The sequence below is a fragment of the Gambusia affinis genome, linkage group LG10 (assembly GCF_019740435.1).
Source record: "Gambusia affinis linkage group LG10, SWU_Gaff_1.0, whole genome shotgun sequence".
NCBI lineage: Eukaryota > Metazoa > Chordata > Actinopteri > Cyprinodontiformes > Poeciliidae > Gambusia > Gambusia affinis.
In genome coordinates, this window is record NC_057877.1 from 4,656,782 (window position 1) to 4,676,421 (window position 19,640).

A 19,640-nucleotide genomic window follows, 5' to 3' on the forward strand; every position below is an offset into this window, starting at 1 on the left:
CTAACAAGTATGCGACCTTCAGCCACATAAACAGGAAATGAGGTAGTCATTACTTTTATAAAGTTGAACATTGCTGACCGTACACTGCAAAAACACAAAATCTTACCAAGTATTTTTGTCTAAATACTTGGTGTCTAAATACAAGAGAGTATTTAGATTTTTACAAGAGAGTATTTAGATTTCTAGTCTCTTCTAGAGAGACTAGAACGTCTGTAGTCTATACAGACTAGATACTTTTCTAATTAAAAAAATACTGGCTCCACTGGCAGATTCTTTCACTTATACCTTGAATTTTTTTTTTCATGTTATAAGTTAAATAATCTGTCTGTGGAACTTGCAGTTTTTTTGAAGTATTCAAGAATTATCGATTTAAAACAAGCTCCTGTATCTTGCTGGAAAGGTCCTTGCAAGTTAGTTTGATTTATTTATTTCCAAAACTTTATTTAGTTTTGTAAGTTTTATTCGCAATAGAAACTAAACCAAAATACTTTGTAAGATTTAGTATTTTTGCACAAGAAACCTGCAGAGAGAAGAAAATCGTTGCAAAGCCTTGAGAAAACACTCAACCACCGGTGGTGATAAAATTCATATATTCATCTATTATATTCACCTACATTTTGCTCAGAGAAGTTTGAATTTTCTGTAGTTCAGGTCATATTTACATAAACGGCTTAAATACACTAAAATCATTCAATACGTCCTGCTGAATGTTATTTAGGGTCTTGTGAGGACGAGGCAGAGGTCTATTCATCATGATTGTAGCTGGTAGTTTCTCCTAGATAGCAGAAACATAATTTTGCACACAATCCTCTGAACAGTGTGAAAGTTTGAAGCACTCGGTGGACATCGAAAAGCTTTAAGATTTTTTTCTTTTGTAACAACTGAACGCAACATTAGTTACTTGATTGTGCCATAAAATTTCACTGTATGTCTGGTAAACACATCATGCTGCCCATTTAAAGTCCTCTGGAGACATTTCTAAACAACAATTTTGATTCATTGTCACAGCAAATTCCAGCTAAAGATGTTTTTCACTAGTCAATGGAAAAAATCAATAAATTTGAAAATATGATTCAATGCGTGCTGCACAGTGGTGCAGTTGGTAGAGCTGTTGCTTTGCAGCAAGAAGGTCCTGGGCTCGATTCCCGGTCTTCCTGCATGGAGTTTGCATGTTCTCCATGTGCATGTGTGGGTTCTCTCTGGGTTCTCCGGCTTCCTCCCACAGTCCAAAAACATGACAAACAAATTAGTCTCTCCAAATTCTCCCTAGTGTGTCTCTGTGTTGCCCTGCAACTGACTGGCGACCTGTCCAGGGTGACCCCGCCTCTCGCCTGGAACGTTGGCTGGAGATGGACACCAGCACCTCCTGACCCCACTAGGGACAAGGATGTTAGAAAATGGATGGATTCAATGCAGTTACTGTGTGCAGTGAAGTGATACAAATCACATTTTGTCATGTGAGTGGATTCCTAAAGAAATGTATTTCAAATGTCTTTCAAGGACAGTATTTGTGTATTTCTATCTTAGTTCCCTAAGACGGAACTAATAAACAGTTGTTGTTGTTGTTGTTGTTGTTGTCGTCACTGTCATCCTTGTCATGATGGCACCACAACATATTGTGATAAAACTTTAGGTCCATATCTCCTACTCCCAGTCAGACCAAACGTATATCAAACTATTTGCCCACGATGACAAGCAGGTTGTTCAATAAAATCAAAACGGAGCTTATAAACCCTGGAATTTTATTTATTGATTGATTTCATATATTGTGATGATTCTTTCTGGTTTCAATATGACGCCAAACCTGATTGTGTTCAAAGATTATGCATGTTTTTTTCTCCAGGCCTGACAAAACGTGGACAGATCTCTGATACACGATGCAGATTATAGCCAGATGTTGCAAAACTTTTAAATTGGCACGATAATAAATGCAACAGCCTCAAAAAAAAATGTATAATGATACGTCTCACGAGTAAGGAAGTATTTTGATTTGGGAGACCAGAGATGATGATGATGGTAATGATTATGAAAGAGCCTGCAGAGAGCAATGAATTCCCAAAGGTTACTAGTTCCAAACAACCAGATCAGCCTGTCGAAACAAACACGGGCACAAAAACAGTCTTCATATCTACAAAACTAGAAGAATCACTAAAAAAGTTGCTTTAACTGGTCATGTTAGCAGATGTGGTCCACCTACGAAACAGTCGCAGTGCAAATAGACCCTATAAAAGAAGATAAACTTAATCGCGAAACCAACCCATCGCTGTAGGTTTCCTGAAGTTTCTGCTGTGTTCAACTCTTTCTTCTGCGTTTCTTATTAATGTCAGATCAAGCTTGAATTTTGACTGGGCTAAAGAATGCAGAAAGTGGATGCACTCCACTTCTTGTGTAGATACCAGAGGAAGGCAGGAGCTGATGTACGTATGGGTTTACGCGCGTAGACGTTGCTTATAAGTGCAACTTCCAGACCGCAGCAGTTTGGAGATGGTACCATGACGCCTTGCTGGGGGCTGAGTGTACTGGTTGAGCTGGGTCCACTATCCAGAGTTTTTATATATATATATATATATATATATATATATATATATATATATATATATATATATATATTACTATTCCTTTTTTTCCGTCTTTTTTTTTTTTTTTTTAACAATGAAACCAAAAGATGTCTTTGTGTTCATCTTGATGATCTCATCTTTTCACTGGATTGGGTTACCGATAAAAATCAACCTTAAGAGGAGACGTACATTTAAAGTCACTCTGGAGGTGGTGCTGACAAATTAATGTTTTCCAAAGAATCTGAAACCCTTCAGACAGCCCCGGCTAACCTCCACCCTGTTGTTTTTATATCACAAGACCTGCAAGATATAAAGGTAGATCTCTATTTTGATTGACTACCACTTTCTTTTTTCTTTACATTTGGCTCATGTCCCATTTGCTAAGATGGGAAGCTGATAACCAATGCTGATCAAGATATTTAGGTGTTAAAACCAGTCTGTTTGCAGACAGAGGCATTGGTGAGGACAAAGAAGATCATAGAACTGAGAAATGGTGGATTGTTGTGGAGATAGTTGGGGCAGCAGGGAATTTCCATGGGAAGGAATGTTGGATCTGATAAGCAACATAATATGCAGGAGAACAACTTTTCTATTGCATAAACAAACTAGCCTAAAACATCCTACAACAGTTTATTGTATAACAGAGAAGAGAAATGAAGTAGATATTTGTAATGTTTATTTCCCAACATCAAAGTGCCGTACAGCCTATGTTTTGAGGAATGCAGAAAAAACTGAGATGTCCCCATCAGAATTTGTTTTTTCTCAGTATGGAGTCGCTTACAATTAAGATTTGCCAATACTTTGTAGCAATCCAATACTTAGTTACTTGACTATCCTAGATAATGGCACTATGTTACCTTCGGTTGTTACAAAATATTTTTATCAAACATGACTTAAAAGAAATTTTACTTTGTAACTTAGTACCTTGAAATTGGGCCACTGTCTCTTTAAACACTCCTGTTCCTTCTGAAACTCCGGCTTCAGGAAGTCGTCACAACATGGCTCCTCTATTAACCCTTCAACAACATTTTACCAGCATTTCACTGAGAAGCAGCTCCTATAATGAGCTCAGCAAATGCGTAGTTCCATCAGGTGTTTGCTAATTGCTGCTGGCTAGTCTGAAGGAGCTGAGTGGGGGAGATATGGAGGAGAGCTGCTCTCTGAGGTGAAGTTCATTAACGGGAGCTCAGAGGAGGGGCAGTTGCCTTGAATTTTGGGAGATTGGCAGTCAGTCAATACCCAAGAAACTGATCTTATCTACCAGTCATGTCTACCTCAGCAAAGGTCTGAAAATCAGCCGCTGGTTCCTTTTGCTCTGCATTGAGAGTTTCGACTGACAGATCTGCCCACCAGGTCACGTCTCCACGTGTGTGGTTAACAATAATTACCCCACTGTCTTTTAACTTAGTGACTTTATAGCAACCTTTCAGACAAAAAAATTGGTATCTGCCAATTTTGGCAAATACCAAGGTCAGGCTTTTTGTTGATCAGTCAGAAAACTGTGACTTTAACTCATCAATCTAATTATCTGTTCATCCAACCAAGCCTCTATTGCGTCAGCCCAGTGTCTTTACCCAGCGGTCACTGGTCGGGAGTCGAGTTACTCTCTGGTCAAGTCACCAGCCCAACCTAACCAAATTTAAACCTTTACACTCTTTTTCTTTTTTTTTTTTTAAAGGCATATTTCAATTTCAATTTTTTGTATTTTAATAAAGTTCATAAACATGTTTGTGTCTTACCTTACATGTTTTTAAGGAGGAAATCCAATTATCAAAACATGCACAGACCCAAAAGAAATCTTTGCATGATCTAAAGAGTGCAGAAGGTGGATAAAATCTTCACACACACTGCTCTCTTAACACACATCGGATCACATAATAACACACATCACTGTCCTCATGAGGCATGCTGCTGAAACTTCAGAGCTTGTGGACTCTGCTTTTTCCACGATGGGAATATTTGCCAAGAGCCCTGCAGCTCTAGCATTACAGTCTCTTTTTTTTCTTCTTCTGCTTTTTTTTCCCAGTTGCACGGTCGCATGTCTTCGTAGGATGCACAAGAAGATATGTAACGAATAATGTAAATAGGCCTTACCCTTTCCTTTTGTTTTTCCAGGTCCCACCTTTCTTCTTATTCTTTTCAGCCTCTCACATCTCGGTGAGTGGATGGCTGACAAACCTGCAGGTGCTGTTGAGCAATCGGATCAGATTTGTTTGTGCGCTTTGAAACAACTCTGGATGCTTGCCATGACAACTGGAACTTGCTTTATATGTATCTTTCATGTTGACTTAAACGCCCGAAAGACCAGGAAGCAACTTTTCTTCTCTTGGAGACAGAATTAGAATTCAGTGTTTACTTTCCTTAAAAAAAAAAGTGTTAAAACTAACTTTAAAGGAGAGGTCGATAGTGGGAGATTTCCTTCAGTTTGACCTCTTGACTCTTTTTCTTCCATTGGGTGTTATTGAGGCGGTCTCTGAAACCTGCCTTTTTTTTTCTGATTTCGGTGACTGTATCCAGGCGAGGTGCAGTGAAAGTCCTAACCCCGGCTCTGCCACATAAATACAGGGGGAAACGAGCAAAGCCTCTGCCTGAAAAGCCCAGCCCTGCTCTGCCTGTTTGGGCCGGTCCCTCTCTTGGTGATAGCTTACCTCTGGAATTCAGCAAAGCTTTTTTATATTCCCATTGATTGGACAGAAACAGCAGTACGCGCCTACAAAAGGGGCAGTGTGTGCAAACTCCATCGTCCTCAGCCGCTTTTTGCTGAAATACAATCACTCTTTCAAGCAGAGATTTGCTTTTTGTGTTAGGTTTTTATTTTGTTTGGGGTGTTTTGTCAGCCCTCCTTCCTATTCTCGCCGCACCGCATTTACTTTGATAGGGGGAGACTCAAAGTGTTCGGCAGCAGTGTCATTCTGAGCGTACTTGTGTAAACAGGGTATGGTGATTGCATTATGATGCAGCCCCTCCCTGCCACCATGACATATCAACAGCTATTGTTTAGCCTCAGGTGTTTAATTCTGGTTGGCAGGAAGCGAGCTGTTGCACAAGGCATCTGGTAAGATTTGCACATCAGCATGACAGGTCATTAGCAAAATCAGAACAGCGTTGAGAAATCGCCCACATTCTGCTTTTATTTGTTTTTGCTAGCTCGTATGAAACGCAGCCGTTATTTCTGCTCGGCGTTTGTCACAAAGGCTCTGACCACAAACTCCACTAACGGTGGTTACAGTTGTTTATCATCCAGAAATGAATCACATCAAACATCTTAACATTTTTATTAGTGACTGGATTTTGGAGAATATTTGATTAATGGATCCTAATATATGTGAAATCCTAGTGGTTGTCCTCATATTTTAGGTTTGTGGTTGATTTAATTTCTCTTTAGATATATAGAACTGTGGGAAATTTTCTGTCCCCCTAAATTGTGATTAACAATTTTGTTCCATTTCACTGGACAAACCAAAAATGAATGACGTAGGCTAAAAGATCTCCCGTAGGAACAGGTCACGCCCTTTCACGAACAGACGAGGAACGGTCGTTGTCATTTATCCCTCTGGAAAGAGTTACAAAGCCAGTTCTAAGGTTTTAAAACCATTACCCACATGGAAAGAAAACATGGAATGGTGATGAACCTTCCCAGTAGTGACCGGATGACTAAAAATTACTTGCGGTCAGACAACACACAATTTCAATACTTACAACTAAAATGTTAATAATTTTGCTAAACATATTTGCAGTCTCTTTGGTATCAAAACCCATCTCTTCTACTCTTCCACCCGAAGAGCTCTTTGTCACATCCAATATATTAAGATCATCTGACAAATTCAGGCGATCTTAATATATTGAGATGTTAATCGACAGTTCAGCAATGACTGCATGTGCCGCTCTTTGTACAGATGGTTTAAGTTTCAGTAACTATTGCCAAGTCTCAGATCGAAGACTGTATGTAGCTCCATCTAAAATCTTGAAATCCTGCCTGTTTTTCACTGGTCTAAACCCCCCCACCACCCTCTACACTTGTTCTCACACATGCGAGTGTTGGACCGTGACCCCGGGCCAGCAGTTCTCGGTTCTTGGCTCGTGTCTGTGTTGAGCCAAGCATTTACCACTGGCTTGCTCAGTTTCACTTGGGATGCAAACCCTTTGAGATGATTTTACAGCTGATGGACATCATGGCTTCTATAATTACTGCAGCCCAAATCGGCAGTCTTAAAGACGAGAGCCTTCCAGAGCTGATTTTAAAAAGAACGCTGCTGCAGCTCAGCTCTCCGCCCTTGGATTGGTTTTCTCATTAGTGGATGTATCTTTTCATAAGTCAGTGTTGACACGTGTCTCCTTGAAGAGCAGGGGGGGCTCTATGCGCTGGCAGAGGGAGACGTCTGGACATCAGCACAGTTTCAGCCTCCAGTTACTCATTTGGTTAGCAACAACTTTAATAGTTTGTTGGGGATAAATGGTGCTGGAGCTCCAAGATGGGATTTTTTTATAGCCAGTTTTGATCTAATTTGAAGAGGTTGTTCCACTCTCATGAGAATTTGTTTTAAACAAAAGACTTGTTTTTTTGCTTGACTTCAAACAGTATATTCAGGTCACAAGAAAGGTTCATATGACTGAGTTGGGTTTTTTATTTTTATTTTACTGTTGTAATTTTCATACTTGTCTTAGTCTGCGTTAGAGCTTGACAGGAATAAGATGGGAACTTTAGCACTGCTAGCGACTAACGTTAGGCAGTTCTTCTTACAGTGATTACAAATCATTTTAATTGTCATTTTGCGACTTATTTTATCGCACAACAAATGCTCCTTCTTTGCTTTGTTACAGATGGTTGTCAGCCATCTTGTTCATATGTCTTTACCAGCAGACTCTGTCAACAGGGACATGTCTACATATATTTTTAGGAGGGGCCAGTTAGGGGCAAAAACTGCAGAAGAGCGGTGTACAAAAATGGCAAACCTCCTCACACCTCTTTATTTTTTACACTTTTCAAACCTCCAGTGATTATTTCCTTTTTGTCCTCATTTATTTCAAGCAGCATGGCTTTGACAATATGCAGGAGGCTGTTTGAAACTTTCTGTGAACCACCACAATTTGAGGCGTGGCCAAGAAAAACTTGCATTCATTTCAGGTCTTGCATCTCAGATCCCCAGATCACGTTTGACGGGCGTACAGTATGTAGAGATTTGCAGGGATCTTACAGGCATGTAGGTCAGCACCCACATCATTTCGAAGAGGAGATCTTTGAATGGTCGGGGTGTGTTTTCACTCCGGTCTTCTGAGGTTTTCATTAAGCTGAGAAAAGATATGACCCTGGGGCTTTTTTCATTTGTATTGCAGTGTTTACTTTAAAACTAGCTGAAGAAAGAGGAGCAGGAGAATGACGGGGCTATGAGTGCACTTTAGCTTACCGCTAAGCCTGGCATACATAAGATTGTCTGCATTAAGGATTCACTCAGAAAACAGATCACTTTACTTATCTGGTGATGCATACATGTGTAGGTGTGCAGGTATGATATGGTGACACAGGAATCACATTCTTGTGTAATTGCTGCTTTGACTTTACATCGTGAGTTTATTCAAAGGACGCATTAAATTGCAACACATGCATATACAATTCATTCTCAGTGGGAATGTAGTTTTCATTTTGCCCAGCTTGAAGCCTAACGTGTTTTTATGTACTTGTTAAGCAGAGGTGGCCCAGCTCCCACAACCCTGGTTTGAGTTAACTTTGGAGTATAAATGTTTCTTCTTAGGTTCTCTTCCTTTTAAATTGCCAACTAGGGTTGGTACTGATGATGCTTTCAATCCACCATTAGAAAAGAAGCTTGTCTGATTTCAGATGCTCATGAATGGTGCTGTATTAAACCAATAAACCATACACATGGTTTATTGGTTTAATACAATAAACCAATAACCGACGGACTCTCCGTCGGTGTGGAGAGTCCGTCACCACACCGACGGACTCTCCTTTTCAGCAACAATTTTTTTTAAAACCTGACGTACTTTACTGGTCTTTATTTGGCAAAAAACGTTGAAAGTAGTTATTCCAAGATTCTTGTTATTCGGTTTGAAATCCTCACTGCGAAACATTTATTCTTGATGTACAGTGTTCCCCAGTCTGTCCCTCCACCTGCTCCACCACACCACTACTCACACAGGCCCCTGGGCTGCAGCTACTGGGGGCTTTGATGGTCTGCTGGCTTCTGTCTTGGAATGAAGAGACCATCTCTCCTTGGTTTAGGTCTGGTTGCCTCTCTGGGGTATCGTTATCTGGACCTGGGTGTGTAGAGGACATCTAGGGAGTGCGAGTGTGTGTACGGTACACATTCTTGCGTGCGAGTGCGTGTGCATGAGGATGGGAACGTATGAGTGTGATGTGCGTACCTGGTTATCTGTCAGGTCTTGGGCTGCGTCTCTCACGGATCATCTCAGACCTCCCACCATGCATGTGGTCTATTCCTCCCCCCGTCACACTCCCGGGGCCTCGGCCCACCGATGCATTGCTGCCTCACTCCAGGTGACCGCCTTGCGGGGGCCGGGGCCCCCCAGCTCTGCCAGGCCTCAGTGTGTCCTTGACTCCTGGGCGTCTGGGTCCAAAGGCCGCTTCTGATGCAGTCTTGGGCTGTGGTTGTCTCTAAAAACATCTTGTATTAATTAGTAGCATGTACTTTCCCGTGATGTCTTTGTTATATATGCGCATGTTTTGTGTTGCTGTGCTTCCTCAGACTTCTAGGCCACTTTCTCTGCATCCTTCCTTGTGTCCTCTATTCTTTCTGCCCCACCTCTCTTCCTTTCCTTTCTGTCTCAGTTGCATTTGATGTAAGCCCAAAGCAATTTCTAATCGAGCCTTAAATCTATGTATTTGTACATCACGTGGAAAAATATAGCAAAAGCTGTGATGCTCCATTTCTGAAAGTAAATCTGCTCTTAGCACTTAGACAACTATTCTGATTGCTACACTGATGGACAGAACATGTTTTATCTAAGGGGGGAAAATCGGCCTTGCTTTGAACCCACAACTTCTGCTGTGTTAAAATTTAGAGCTGACATAACTGTTATAATACACATTTTGGCAGCTGTAAAACTATTTGTTGCTTCTCTTTAGAATGCAGTTAGATCCTGTTCTAAATTTGATATATTTTGTGAAAATACTGCGATACAATAGACTGTGGTGTTTCTGGTTAAGCGTGTGCTGCTGTGGGAATCTATAACTTTTCATGTCTAACTTTAAGTCCAAACAGCCCTGGAGGCAGCGGTGAAAACTCTTTTATATCTTTGGCAGCGCTGTTCTATTCACATAATTTCTTGTCCAGAAAACAAAACAAAGCAGGAAACAAAACCCAAACATCTCTCACTTCGGATTATCCTGGTGTCTGTCTTCAGCCAGGGACAGATTGACAGATTGCGCATGGCTCCCAAAGCAAAAACAAAAACAAGATGCACATTCAGTGCCACGAGTCAGCTGTGACAGGAAGCTGAAAGGCTGTCACGTGGGCCAAGTGTCACCAACGCTGACGGGGGGAAAAAACAAAACAAAAAAAAACGCTTCTGTGTGTTTTTTATTTTTTTTCAGGAGAGACGGGGATGGAGTGCGCGTCTTCTGGGACCGGCTGAGGGAACCCTCGTTCAGTTCCAGGTGGAACCCCTTTTCCAACGACTTCCCCTTCACCACGTTCACTCACCATCCTGTGAGGAACATCGACACCTTGGCTGCTTTCTGTGACGTAGGTGGACTGATGACGTTTTTGTTTTTAGAATTATTAGTGCAGACGCTGTGAGAGAGGCGCGTTTCTTTTGTTGTTTTCTCATCACAGAACCCACTTACTGGTGCTTCAAGGAATTTAGCTTGTTACGACAATCCTTTTCTTAGAATAGAACAATCTTCTTCTGGAGTTCTCAGAATAATCCGCAGACGCACTCTCCGCCTTAGGATTTATTCTATAAAGAAAAACAGATATATTCCTATCAACCCTTCCCTCCCAGGGGTGCAGTGGTGGCGCAGGGGCAAAGCACAACCCATGTATTGAGGCCATAGTCCTCATGCCGGTGGTCGCGGGTTCGGGTTGCGGGTTCGAGTCCCGGCTTGGCAACATTTGCCGCATGTCTTCCCCCTCTCTCATAACCCTCTTTACTTTCAAATAAAGGCCACTAGAGCCAACAAAAAACCTTTTAAAAAAAACAAAAAACCCTTCCCTCCCAATTTAGTGATTTTCAGATTAACATAGAAAACCCGACACATTAAGGCTTCATTTGCATTTTGCTTCCAGCTGCCTTTCTCTGACCCAGGTGTTGTTCTGACATCTCCATGTTTGATGGTGAGGTGGAGTGAGTCAGAAGAGAGAAATGACTAACTGGAAAAGGAGCATCAAAGATGATTTATTTGGAACTGATCATCTTCAACTCTGAGATCTGACACACACACGCACACACACGCACACACACACACACACACCTGGATCCAGGTACAAGCTGCTTGATCTGATCTCATGAGTTGGTGCTGAAGGCTAAATACAAGAAAACGAATTTGTTTGAGTTTCAGAGATTTCAAGTCTTTATTGGTTTAATGGTTGTTTTCAAGACAAACCTTGATGAGAAATATTTGGTGTTTCCATCAGACTTGATCTCTTTACACCCCTAGCTAGTCGTCTTTTCTTCTCCATTCTGTCCTCCATCTTTAGAGTTGATCTGTTAGCGCAGTTAGCTTTTGATCGGTTGCCTCAATACTGTGATTTGATAAACACTCTTAGCTCTCTTTCTCAATTTAAACCAGGATTCAGTGTGAGTTCAAGTAGTGACATTAATAAAGCATACATTAACCAAAATTCTTCCCCTTATATTAACAAATAACAACCAGCATTTGTGCCACTAGTGATTTTCTAGCCTACTGTATATAACTTATTCTTGCATTATTCTTGTATCCAAACATAAAATACAAGAAACGTAGTTACAGTTTCTTGTATTGAGCTACATTTTTATTTTCACACATGCTTTTTTACTGTTTAAAAATGTGACTGCATGCACTGTCAAAGTAATGATTACCACCGTAACTCTTTATACGGACAGGAAAATAATGAAAATCACACGACTGCTTCCTCCTTGTTATGAAATTTGTAAACCTACACATTATTCACACTGAAAGCCTGTCCAAATCATCATCATCATCATCATTATCGTCATCATTATTATTATCATCATCATCATGTGAAATTATGAGACATTTTTGTTCGAGCAGCATCTTTAGAATGATGTTCAGAGTAGCAGGCATACAGAATAAAATTCACATTAAAACAACACAAATTATTCCAGACACACAAGTAGGTCCGCAGTAAAAAGATAAAACAAACAAAATAAAAAATAGGAAAAAAAATCAACATAACACATGTTATTTGCTGAGTCACAAATGAATAATGATGCAGGTTCTGTTTTAAGATTCCGGTGCATAAGCAGTTTAAACAATTCTGATTCAATTTGTTGTTGTTTTTTTTTTGTTTTTTTTTGTTTTAAAAGGTTTTATTGGCTCTAGTGGCCTTTATTAGATAGTTAATTGACAGGAAAGTGATCTGTTTCCGTAGAGTTCAGAAGGGACGCTTGTGGCTGGCATGTACAGATAACTTTCTTGCAATTTGTGACGTCAGTGGGAAAAGTTTTCCATGCATTTTCATTTGTGAGACGTTTCCAGTGACTGTGTCAGTCTGAGGACGTCCTTCACATTTTGATCCATATCTCTGCTGGTGATTGCCTAGCATGACCAACATAACACGCAGCGCTCATGTACTCTCGTCATGTTTGAGTCCTTTGCTAAAACCACTCTGTTTACATCCTGCAGGTATAACCTTTCCTATCCCGTTTAAAACCAAACTAATCTCAAATGACCGACTTTGTGGTTTTTGGCCACTGATTCACACATTTTTGGTCGTTGTTCTGCCCACAAAAGAAAGTCCAAACGTCACCTGGGACTGACAAATATCAGTTGGCAAAATGTTGCGTATCAATCAATCTTACATCATGATGCATGTGGGGATCAGACTGTGTGTTGCAGCAGGAAACAAGGTCATGTCGCCTTCCTGCCCCACTGAGGGGAGGCGGGAACAGACTACAGTACCTGGAACCATCCACTCTTTTGTCCTGAGGATGTGTGATTCACCATCCGGTTTGTTAAATATTGCATCAAAGCTTCTTTTTTTGTTGTTGTTGTTGTTGCAGCTTTCTGTTCTCTAGCTGCTGGTTTTTAAAAGCGCTCTTTTCTTTTCTTTTTGTTCAAAGGCGTTCAGTCGTTTTTAAAACGAATGTAGTTTCACAACGAATGTTGCTGAGTGTAGATCTGATAAGACGGTGCATCTTCACACCTTGAGGTGTGGAATTTAAGAGGGAAATTGCTGAACATTACTCAACGTCCTTTTTAAAAAGGTGTCATCTGTGATGTTGCAATCAGGAATTTGATCCCGTCTTTGGTAAAAAAGGGAAAAAAAAGTTTATTTAAATAGAAACTGATCCTCTGCAACAAAATGCTTTTGAAAACTGGAAATGAGGTGAGGCTGCTTCTAGAAACGATATAATAAACAGTTTAAGTCGGACTAAGACTAAAACTTTTTCTCCCTGAGGCTAAAGATCCTTTACCTCCACATGTCTGAACCTGATCATTAGTATGTGTGTGTGTGTGTGTGCCGCTACAGTATGGGTTATTGACAAATTAAGCAGTGTGCCAAATCATACTTTCACCTCTGTTTATTTTATTTGAAAGAGTCTCTTTTTTCACGTAACCGTGCGCTAGCATCAACTAAAACCTGACGTCTTTGTGTCAATTGGAGAGTTTTACATTAAATGCAATGCCTTACGGTAGCTGCCATAGATAGGAACACAAACATTTCTAGTCGCTGCCAAAGTGGGAACATCCTTAAAGCTTAAACAGTGTGTAGGTTTATTTTTTTTTATTTTTTAATGTTTTTTTTACATATGTGTTAAAGCTATCACCATGCCCTGACAGTGTGGTGTGAGACAAAAATGTGAAAAAAATTCAGCTCCTTCCTGAGCTACTATTTCTATCTGAAGAAATAAAACCCAATCAGAGTCAGGAGGAGGGTCTTAGGAGATCGACTTATTGTATCAGGAAAAGCATAGTCACTGCCGACATCAGTGACTATGCTAACTAGCCTGAACATTATCTGCTAGCTGCAGCCCAAACAGAGAGCAAGCGCAACACGGATGATTGACAGCGCTAAGGTCCGCCTCCCGACTCTGATTGTCTGTTTCTAGTTTGCACAGGGAGAAGGTAGGAGGTAAAGGAGATTGTTTTTTGTTTTCAGATTATCTCTCTCATAACATGCTGTCGCAATACAGTGATAGTTTCAACTTAGAAAAGTTTTCAACTTATATATTTATTATAAAAGTTACATATGGCACATTTTAATATGGCGGAAGGTAAACTCTGTCTCTGCCACAGACTGTAACAATCTCCGGTGAAAAGTTGTGATTCAACACTCATTTCTTCATGTCGTAGCGTACAGGTGTGTTTTCTGGGAGGTCAACATAGTTACTGGGTGTAACTCGGCTCCTGTGTAGCACCAAGGTAAATATGTTGCTCCTGCTGTGAGGAAAGGATTTAATTATCCCGCTGAGGCAGAAATTACAGTTATGCTTGGCAGCACTTTATGGTTTGGACATTGATGTATGTTGACATACGAGAGTCCCTCTAGCAGTTTCCTAATAATGGATATAGAAGCGGTAAACTGCACTGGTCCTCTAAACAAGATAAATAAGAGTTTATCTTGTGAACTCAGTATTTTGTCTCAATTTTTGAAATCCTTTCATGTTATTGCCTTAAAATAAAGAATGTTATTAGTCAGAAATCCAGGGAATCTACATCCCCGTGTGAGCAAACTGGTGGATCCTTAACACTGGAATCTACTACTTTAATTTTACTGATGTGCATCACTCGTTTCCGTCCATCACACTGGACTCCATCAGGACAGAAAAGAGACGGAGAATTTTACTCAATGAAAACGTCATGTTCAATTCACATTTTCTACTTGCCCTTATCAGGGTTTATTATTCAATTTACAGAAATCCAAGTTTGTAACATTTTAAATACACTGTTAGAAAACTTTTTTTTTTGCTTTACTAAAACCTTTATTTGATGAGAAATATTAGCAGAAATAAATTGATAATGTCACAAAAATGTAACCAATTTAATCAGAAGATCGGATTTCTCTAAATCAAATTAGAATAAAAGCCTGACCTGATGGAGAAAAGTGGATGTCATTTTTCGATCCAGAAGTGAAAATAGTCGTAATTCAGCTGAAAAACACAAAGACAACTTCCAAAAACTATTCTTTGTAACCCAGTGTTTTATCTGTCGGGTTCAGTTATTAAGAACTGAATGACATGTAGAAAATAATACACTGGTAAAAACTCTAAATCCCAGAATGCCCTGCCTTAGCCTATTTTTATTAACACTTCCAAGCACGAAGGAGCTTCCCAGTGTGTTTGTGACATCATAGAAAAAGTTTTACATTCATGTATCAAAAAAAATTTTTTAAATCAAGGCATTAAAATATCTTAGTCAAATTTAAAATGTAAGTTTGCTTTTAATACATTAATCACAGGTCTTGGATTTTGTCTCGACAGGACTATTTAATCTCGTATATTCTATGTATTTTTTTTTTTTCTCGCTGGACTTTTCTGTCAGCCGAAGGTTTGAGTTCTGTGACTAGAGGCGGTTGGAGCTACCACTCAGTCACTGCTAGCCTCGCTAGCTATCTTTCATTTGCGTCTGTCTTGGGTAAGTTCAAATTTATTGTCAGTTGACTGAACAAAGTTTGTACATTTCTGTGTAGATATTGGTCTTAAATTCCAGTGATAATGGTCTTAGAGTGTCTTAATTTGAGTTGGTGGAACCTTCGAGAACCCTGTCACCACGTGTTGGTGTTTGTGTATCCGCTAACATCTTTACGGCCAAAGATTAGAGACGCTGTTGCATCGACAAACACACATCCATGGTATATTTAAAGGAACTACTTTCTCATTTATTTTATTCCTATTTATTCTCTTGCGCTATTTGATTTTTTTTTTTGTAGTTTTATTAGTTTTTATTAAACTTTTCATTTTACTTTACTGTGTTTATTGAATGAAGCATTTTAACTGAACGCTGAGCTACTCTGTTATATTTTCAAGAGAAGCTCATTACTGCTTGAGAACAAACCATTTCATGCAGGTATTCATAAACAATAATGGAGACTTAAAACTTTTTGGCTTTTCCTGATAATCAAGTGGTGTAGGACGGCATGCAAGGGCCATGGTAGACAGAAAAAAAGAAGTATACTTTATCAAGCTCATAAATTCTGAGATTAAATTTCTGGGGAAAAAAAACTCAGAAATTTCAGAGTTTAAAAAATAAGAAATTCTAAGAGAAAAACTCTGAATCTGATGTTAACCTCTGGATTTGAGTTTTTGTCTGAAGGTTATTCCTCCCCCCCCCCCCCCCCCCTATTTACAGTGGCACAAATACGCCACCATATAAGTGGTGCCTCAGTTTGGTAATTTTGTTCTAAATTTAAAATTTTAACAAATGTTTTGGTATTTATTAGTTATTCATAGCCAAATCTATTGTTGCACAACATGTTTAGGCGTTTCTGCATGGACGAATACATGAATGTTCTTGTTTTGGCCCACCAGAACCTTCAGCACTTCATTGGACGCATCTAAAATGTTAGGAAGAAATGAAAGCAAAGCTCAATGAGTGTTGACATTTCTGATTTTTCCTCAGATGCAGACTTTTTCCGAGAGGCTGAAGGATGCAGCTGAGAAGGCCCACGTCAGAGAGCCGATTCCTGGGAAAGCCAATGGAGTCCTGGTCCTGCAGCAGCCGATCTACATCGAGGCGTACGTGGGCGCCATGTCCTTCCTTGGGAACCAGAACAAGCTGGGCTACTGCATGGCCCGAGGAAACCTCGGATTTTAAACTTGGTGCAACTTTTTTGATGTTTGGGATGTTTTCTCTGACTTTTTTCTCTGATTTTTTTTTTCTCTGATTTTTTTTTTTTTCTCTGATTTTTTTCTCTGATTTTTTTTTTCTCTCTGATTTTTTTTTCTCTGATTTTTTTTGTTGTTGTTGAAATGTCAAAAGTTAATGGAAACCTTCTAAAAGCGGGTTGGAGATTTGTTTTTGTTTGCTTCTACTGAATGTTCGGTCACCACCGCTCTTCATTCTCTGCCGTGTGATTCTCAGAAACATTCCCGGTTTCAGAGCGGTTCTCCTCTCTGGTTTAAAGCAGCTCCCTCCTCCCCGCTCCCTTTGCTCCCCAGCGATATGGTAATTCAACTCTTTCGCAACGAGACTCTTTTCTTCCTCCCCCGGTATTTCTGTTAGGAGCTGGTTCCCCATGCCAATCCGCCCCTTTAGAGATTCACTGGAGCATAGAGGCTCATTTGTCAGCTTAGTTTTTATCATTCTCTGTGTATTTTTGCCGTGCATACAGTTGAGGAATTTCCCTTAGTTGTGTGAGTTTGCAGCTTGGTGACCATGTTGTTGGTTTTTTTTTTCCTCATAAGAATCGGTTTTCCTCTTTTGGGGTCTTTACAGAACAACATGCTGCCTATATTTTTTCCATTAAACATTTTATTTCTTGGGCTCCAGCTGGTTTATCTGAACATCCCAGCCTACGTTTGTTGATTTCTACAGTAGAAGAGCTGGTTACGTCTTTACAAGACAACCAAATAATTCAAAGCGGTGTTCATGAAGAATTTAGTGAATGACATCTGATCTGATTAATATCTTGTGGTTTGTGAAACGAGTCAAAGCCGAATCATTTGTCTTTGTTTTATACATGTGTTTTTGATTATTATTATTATTATATACACTCTAATGCCAAAGTGCACTTGGGAGTAAAGTGATGGAGCTGGGATTGGGAATGTATCCAAATAAATTATTTAACAACATGCCTTGCATTATTTTCATTGTTTGATCCTAAGCAGAGTGGTCATAATTATTTGCTTGTTTCGTGGTGAAAAACACACACGGCCTCCAGTATTGTTTCAGACTGAGGTCCTCCATCCCACGCCGCATTGATGCAGTAATTCATGCAAAAGGAGCCCCAACCAGGTACACAGTCTACACAGATTGAATATCCTCTTCAGAAGTCTGTTTAGAAAATGTCTATTTTTTTAGTCCATTTTATTTTATTTAAGATTAACAATCTGTCTTATTTCATTTCTATTTGGGATCAATAAAATCTGAATTGAATTGAATTTTTATCAAATCCGTTTCAAGATGTAAAAGGTTGCAGTAATTCAGTTTGTGATGAATCTGCTGCAGATGAAATGAGTTTCACTTTCTGACATTTGATGTATTTGATTTGTTTGACAGGCAACATGTACAGTAATAACCAAAAACTATGAGAAGATGTTTTGTGCCTGACTTTAGTTATTGGAGCCAATATTCATCTTTTTATTGTCCTTCAGAGACACAACTTCAAAAAGTCAATCATACAACTATGCAGTTCCTGCTACTTACAGACACACGCATACAAATGAGTTTAACTTTACATTATTCTAATTGTTGAAGATGCATCTGTCATCTGTCATATCATTTATCATTAATCAATTTCTAGCCATGAGACTATTTTGATTTCTTGTTGCGATATATTCAGAGTAAATATGTTTAATAACTCCTTAAACTGTCTGCATTGTCGGGATTGTTGTTGTTACTCTTCTCCATTTTTAGTTCAGTAAAAGGGTATCAGTGTGTTTGGAAATAAGATTAGATGCACTTATTGTCTGCATTTTAGTGATGCAAATCGCACTCTTTTTACAACCGGTGTCCTAAAGAAGCGTGTTGCAAATGAGAATGTCGTGTTTGTGGAGCCATCAGTGCTGTGCCACTGGGGCTAAAAAATGAAGTAATAAATAGTTATTATTGTCACAATAGCACAAAAATACTGCGATAAAATTTTAAGTCCATATCGCCCAACCCTACCTGTCTATACATGAAAATAGTCCTGCAGAAAACCTATTTTCATATTCACAGGTACAGCATCAGCCGCACAGACGGCAGTCAGCACTGAGAGTCCAATTAAACCTGCATATACAGCCAGAGTGGGAAATATTTATTCTAGACGTCCTACACTTCACATTTTGCCTGCCTCCTGACTCGGGGTTTGTGGATGTTTTGCAGAGTCTTGTTGATCTCCTCGACAGTCTCCACCACTCTGCAGGATGCAGCTCATCACGAATTCACCGCTGCGTAGCAATGAGGCATATCTGCAGCATCCATACACGATGATGTTGGAAAGATTCAAAAGCCGTAGCTGCAATCAAACTGTACACTCTACAGTATCAAAATGGTATTTAGTCTCCTGAATTAGCTACAGATTTGACTAAAATAGAGCAGAAACCCAGGTGCAACAGAAGCAAAGTGACGGGGAATTGAGGCATGTAGGTACACAAACTATTAATAAAATATTAAAATACATTTAACAAAAATGAAGTTCAGAGGAACATATGATTCAGTAAGGACAAGATTATAACATATTGAGCAATTATCAAAAATATATATTATAGAGAATATTTGTAGGGTCTCTTCCGTCGTCGAGGAGAAAATCCTCTCTTTGTTGTGATCAATTATCATTATAGACTTTATTCATATTGATTTCTTTCCATTTTCTTCCCTTATCCTAGTTTTTCCCTTTTCAGTTCAGGTTTGATCTGGTTGCACCTTTAAGTCTTGCTCTCATGTCCCTGATGAAAATGAATCCTGCTGCCAACCGTTTCAAACAAGCCGAACTTGTCCTGTCTCACTGTAACTGTCAGGAATCTGAACATTTTCATTGTGCCAACTGAGCCCTGAAGAGTCTCTGGTGTAGTTCTTGAGCGTTTTTGCAAGGTGATCAATTTGGGTGAATTTTATTCTGGTGCTGAGATCGGCAGCTGTTTAAAATGTTCTTTGTTTTTTTTTTACGTGTGAACTTCCTACTATGTACTTTTTAAAAACTGTAATGACAGGCAAAGAGGAGACTGAAAGAGAAAGGAAAAAAGTTGTTGGACCTAAAATTAAAATTATTAAGCTGATGCACACCAAATGTTGATCAAACT

The 19,640-nt window shown here is 39.5% G+C and overlaps 1 protein-coding gene across 4 annotated transcripts in view; it reads left to right on the top strand.

Moving 5' to 3' along the window:
• tprg1 (tumor protein p63 regulated 1) overlaps positions 1-17,489 on the top strand; it is a 58,652-nt gene extending 41,163 nt beyond the window's left edge. For all 4 annotated transcript variants that reach the window (XM_044128820.1, XM_044128819.1, XM_044128818.1 and 1 more), the window contains 2 exons: positions 10,129-10,279; positions 16,318-17,489. In XM_044128820.1, coding sequence (XP_043984755.1) covers positions 10,129-10,279; positions 16,318-16,512 — 346 coding nt within the window. In that variant the 3' untranslated portion in view covers positions 16,513-17,489. The remainder of the gene's footprint in view (positions 1-10,128; positions 10,280-16,317) is intronic.
• The last annotated feature ends 2,151 nt before the right edge of the window (positions 17,490-19,640 follow it).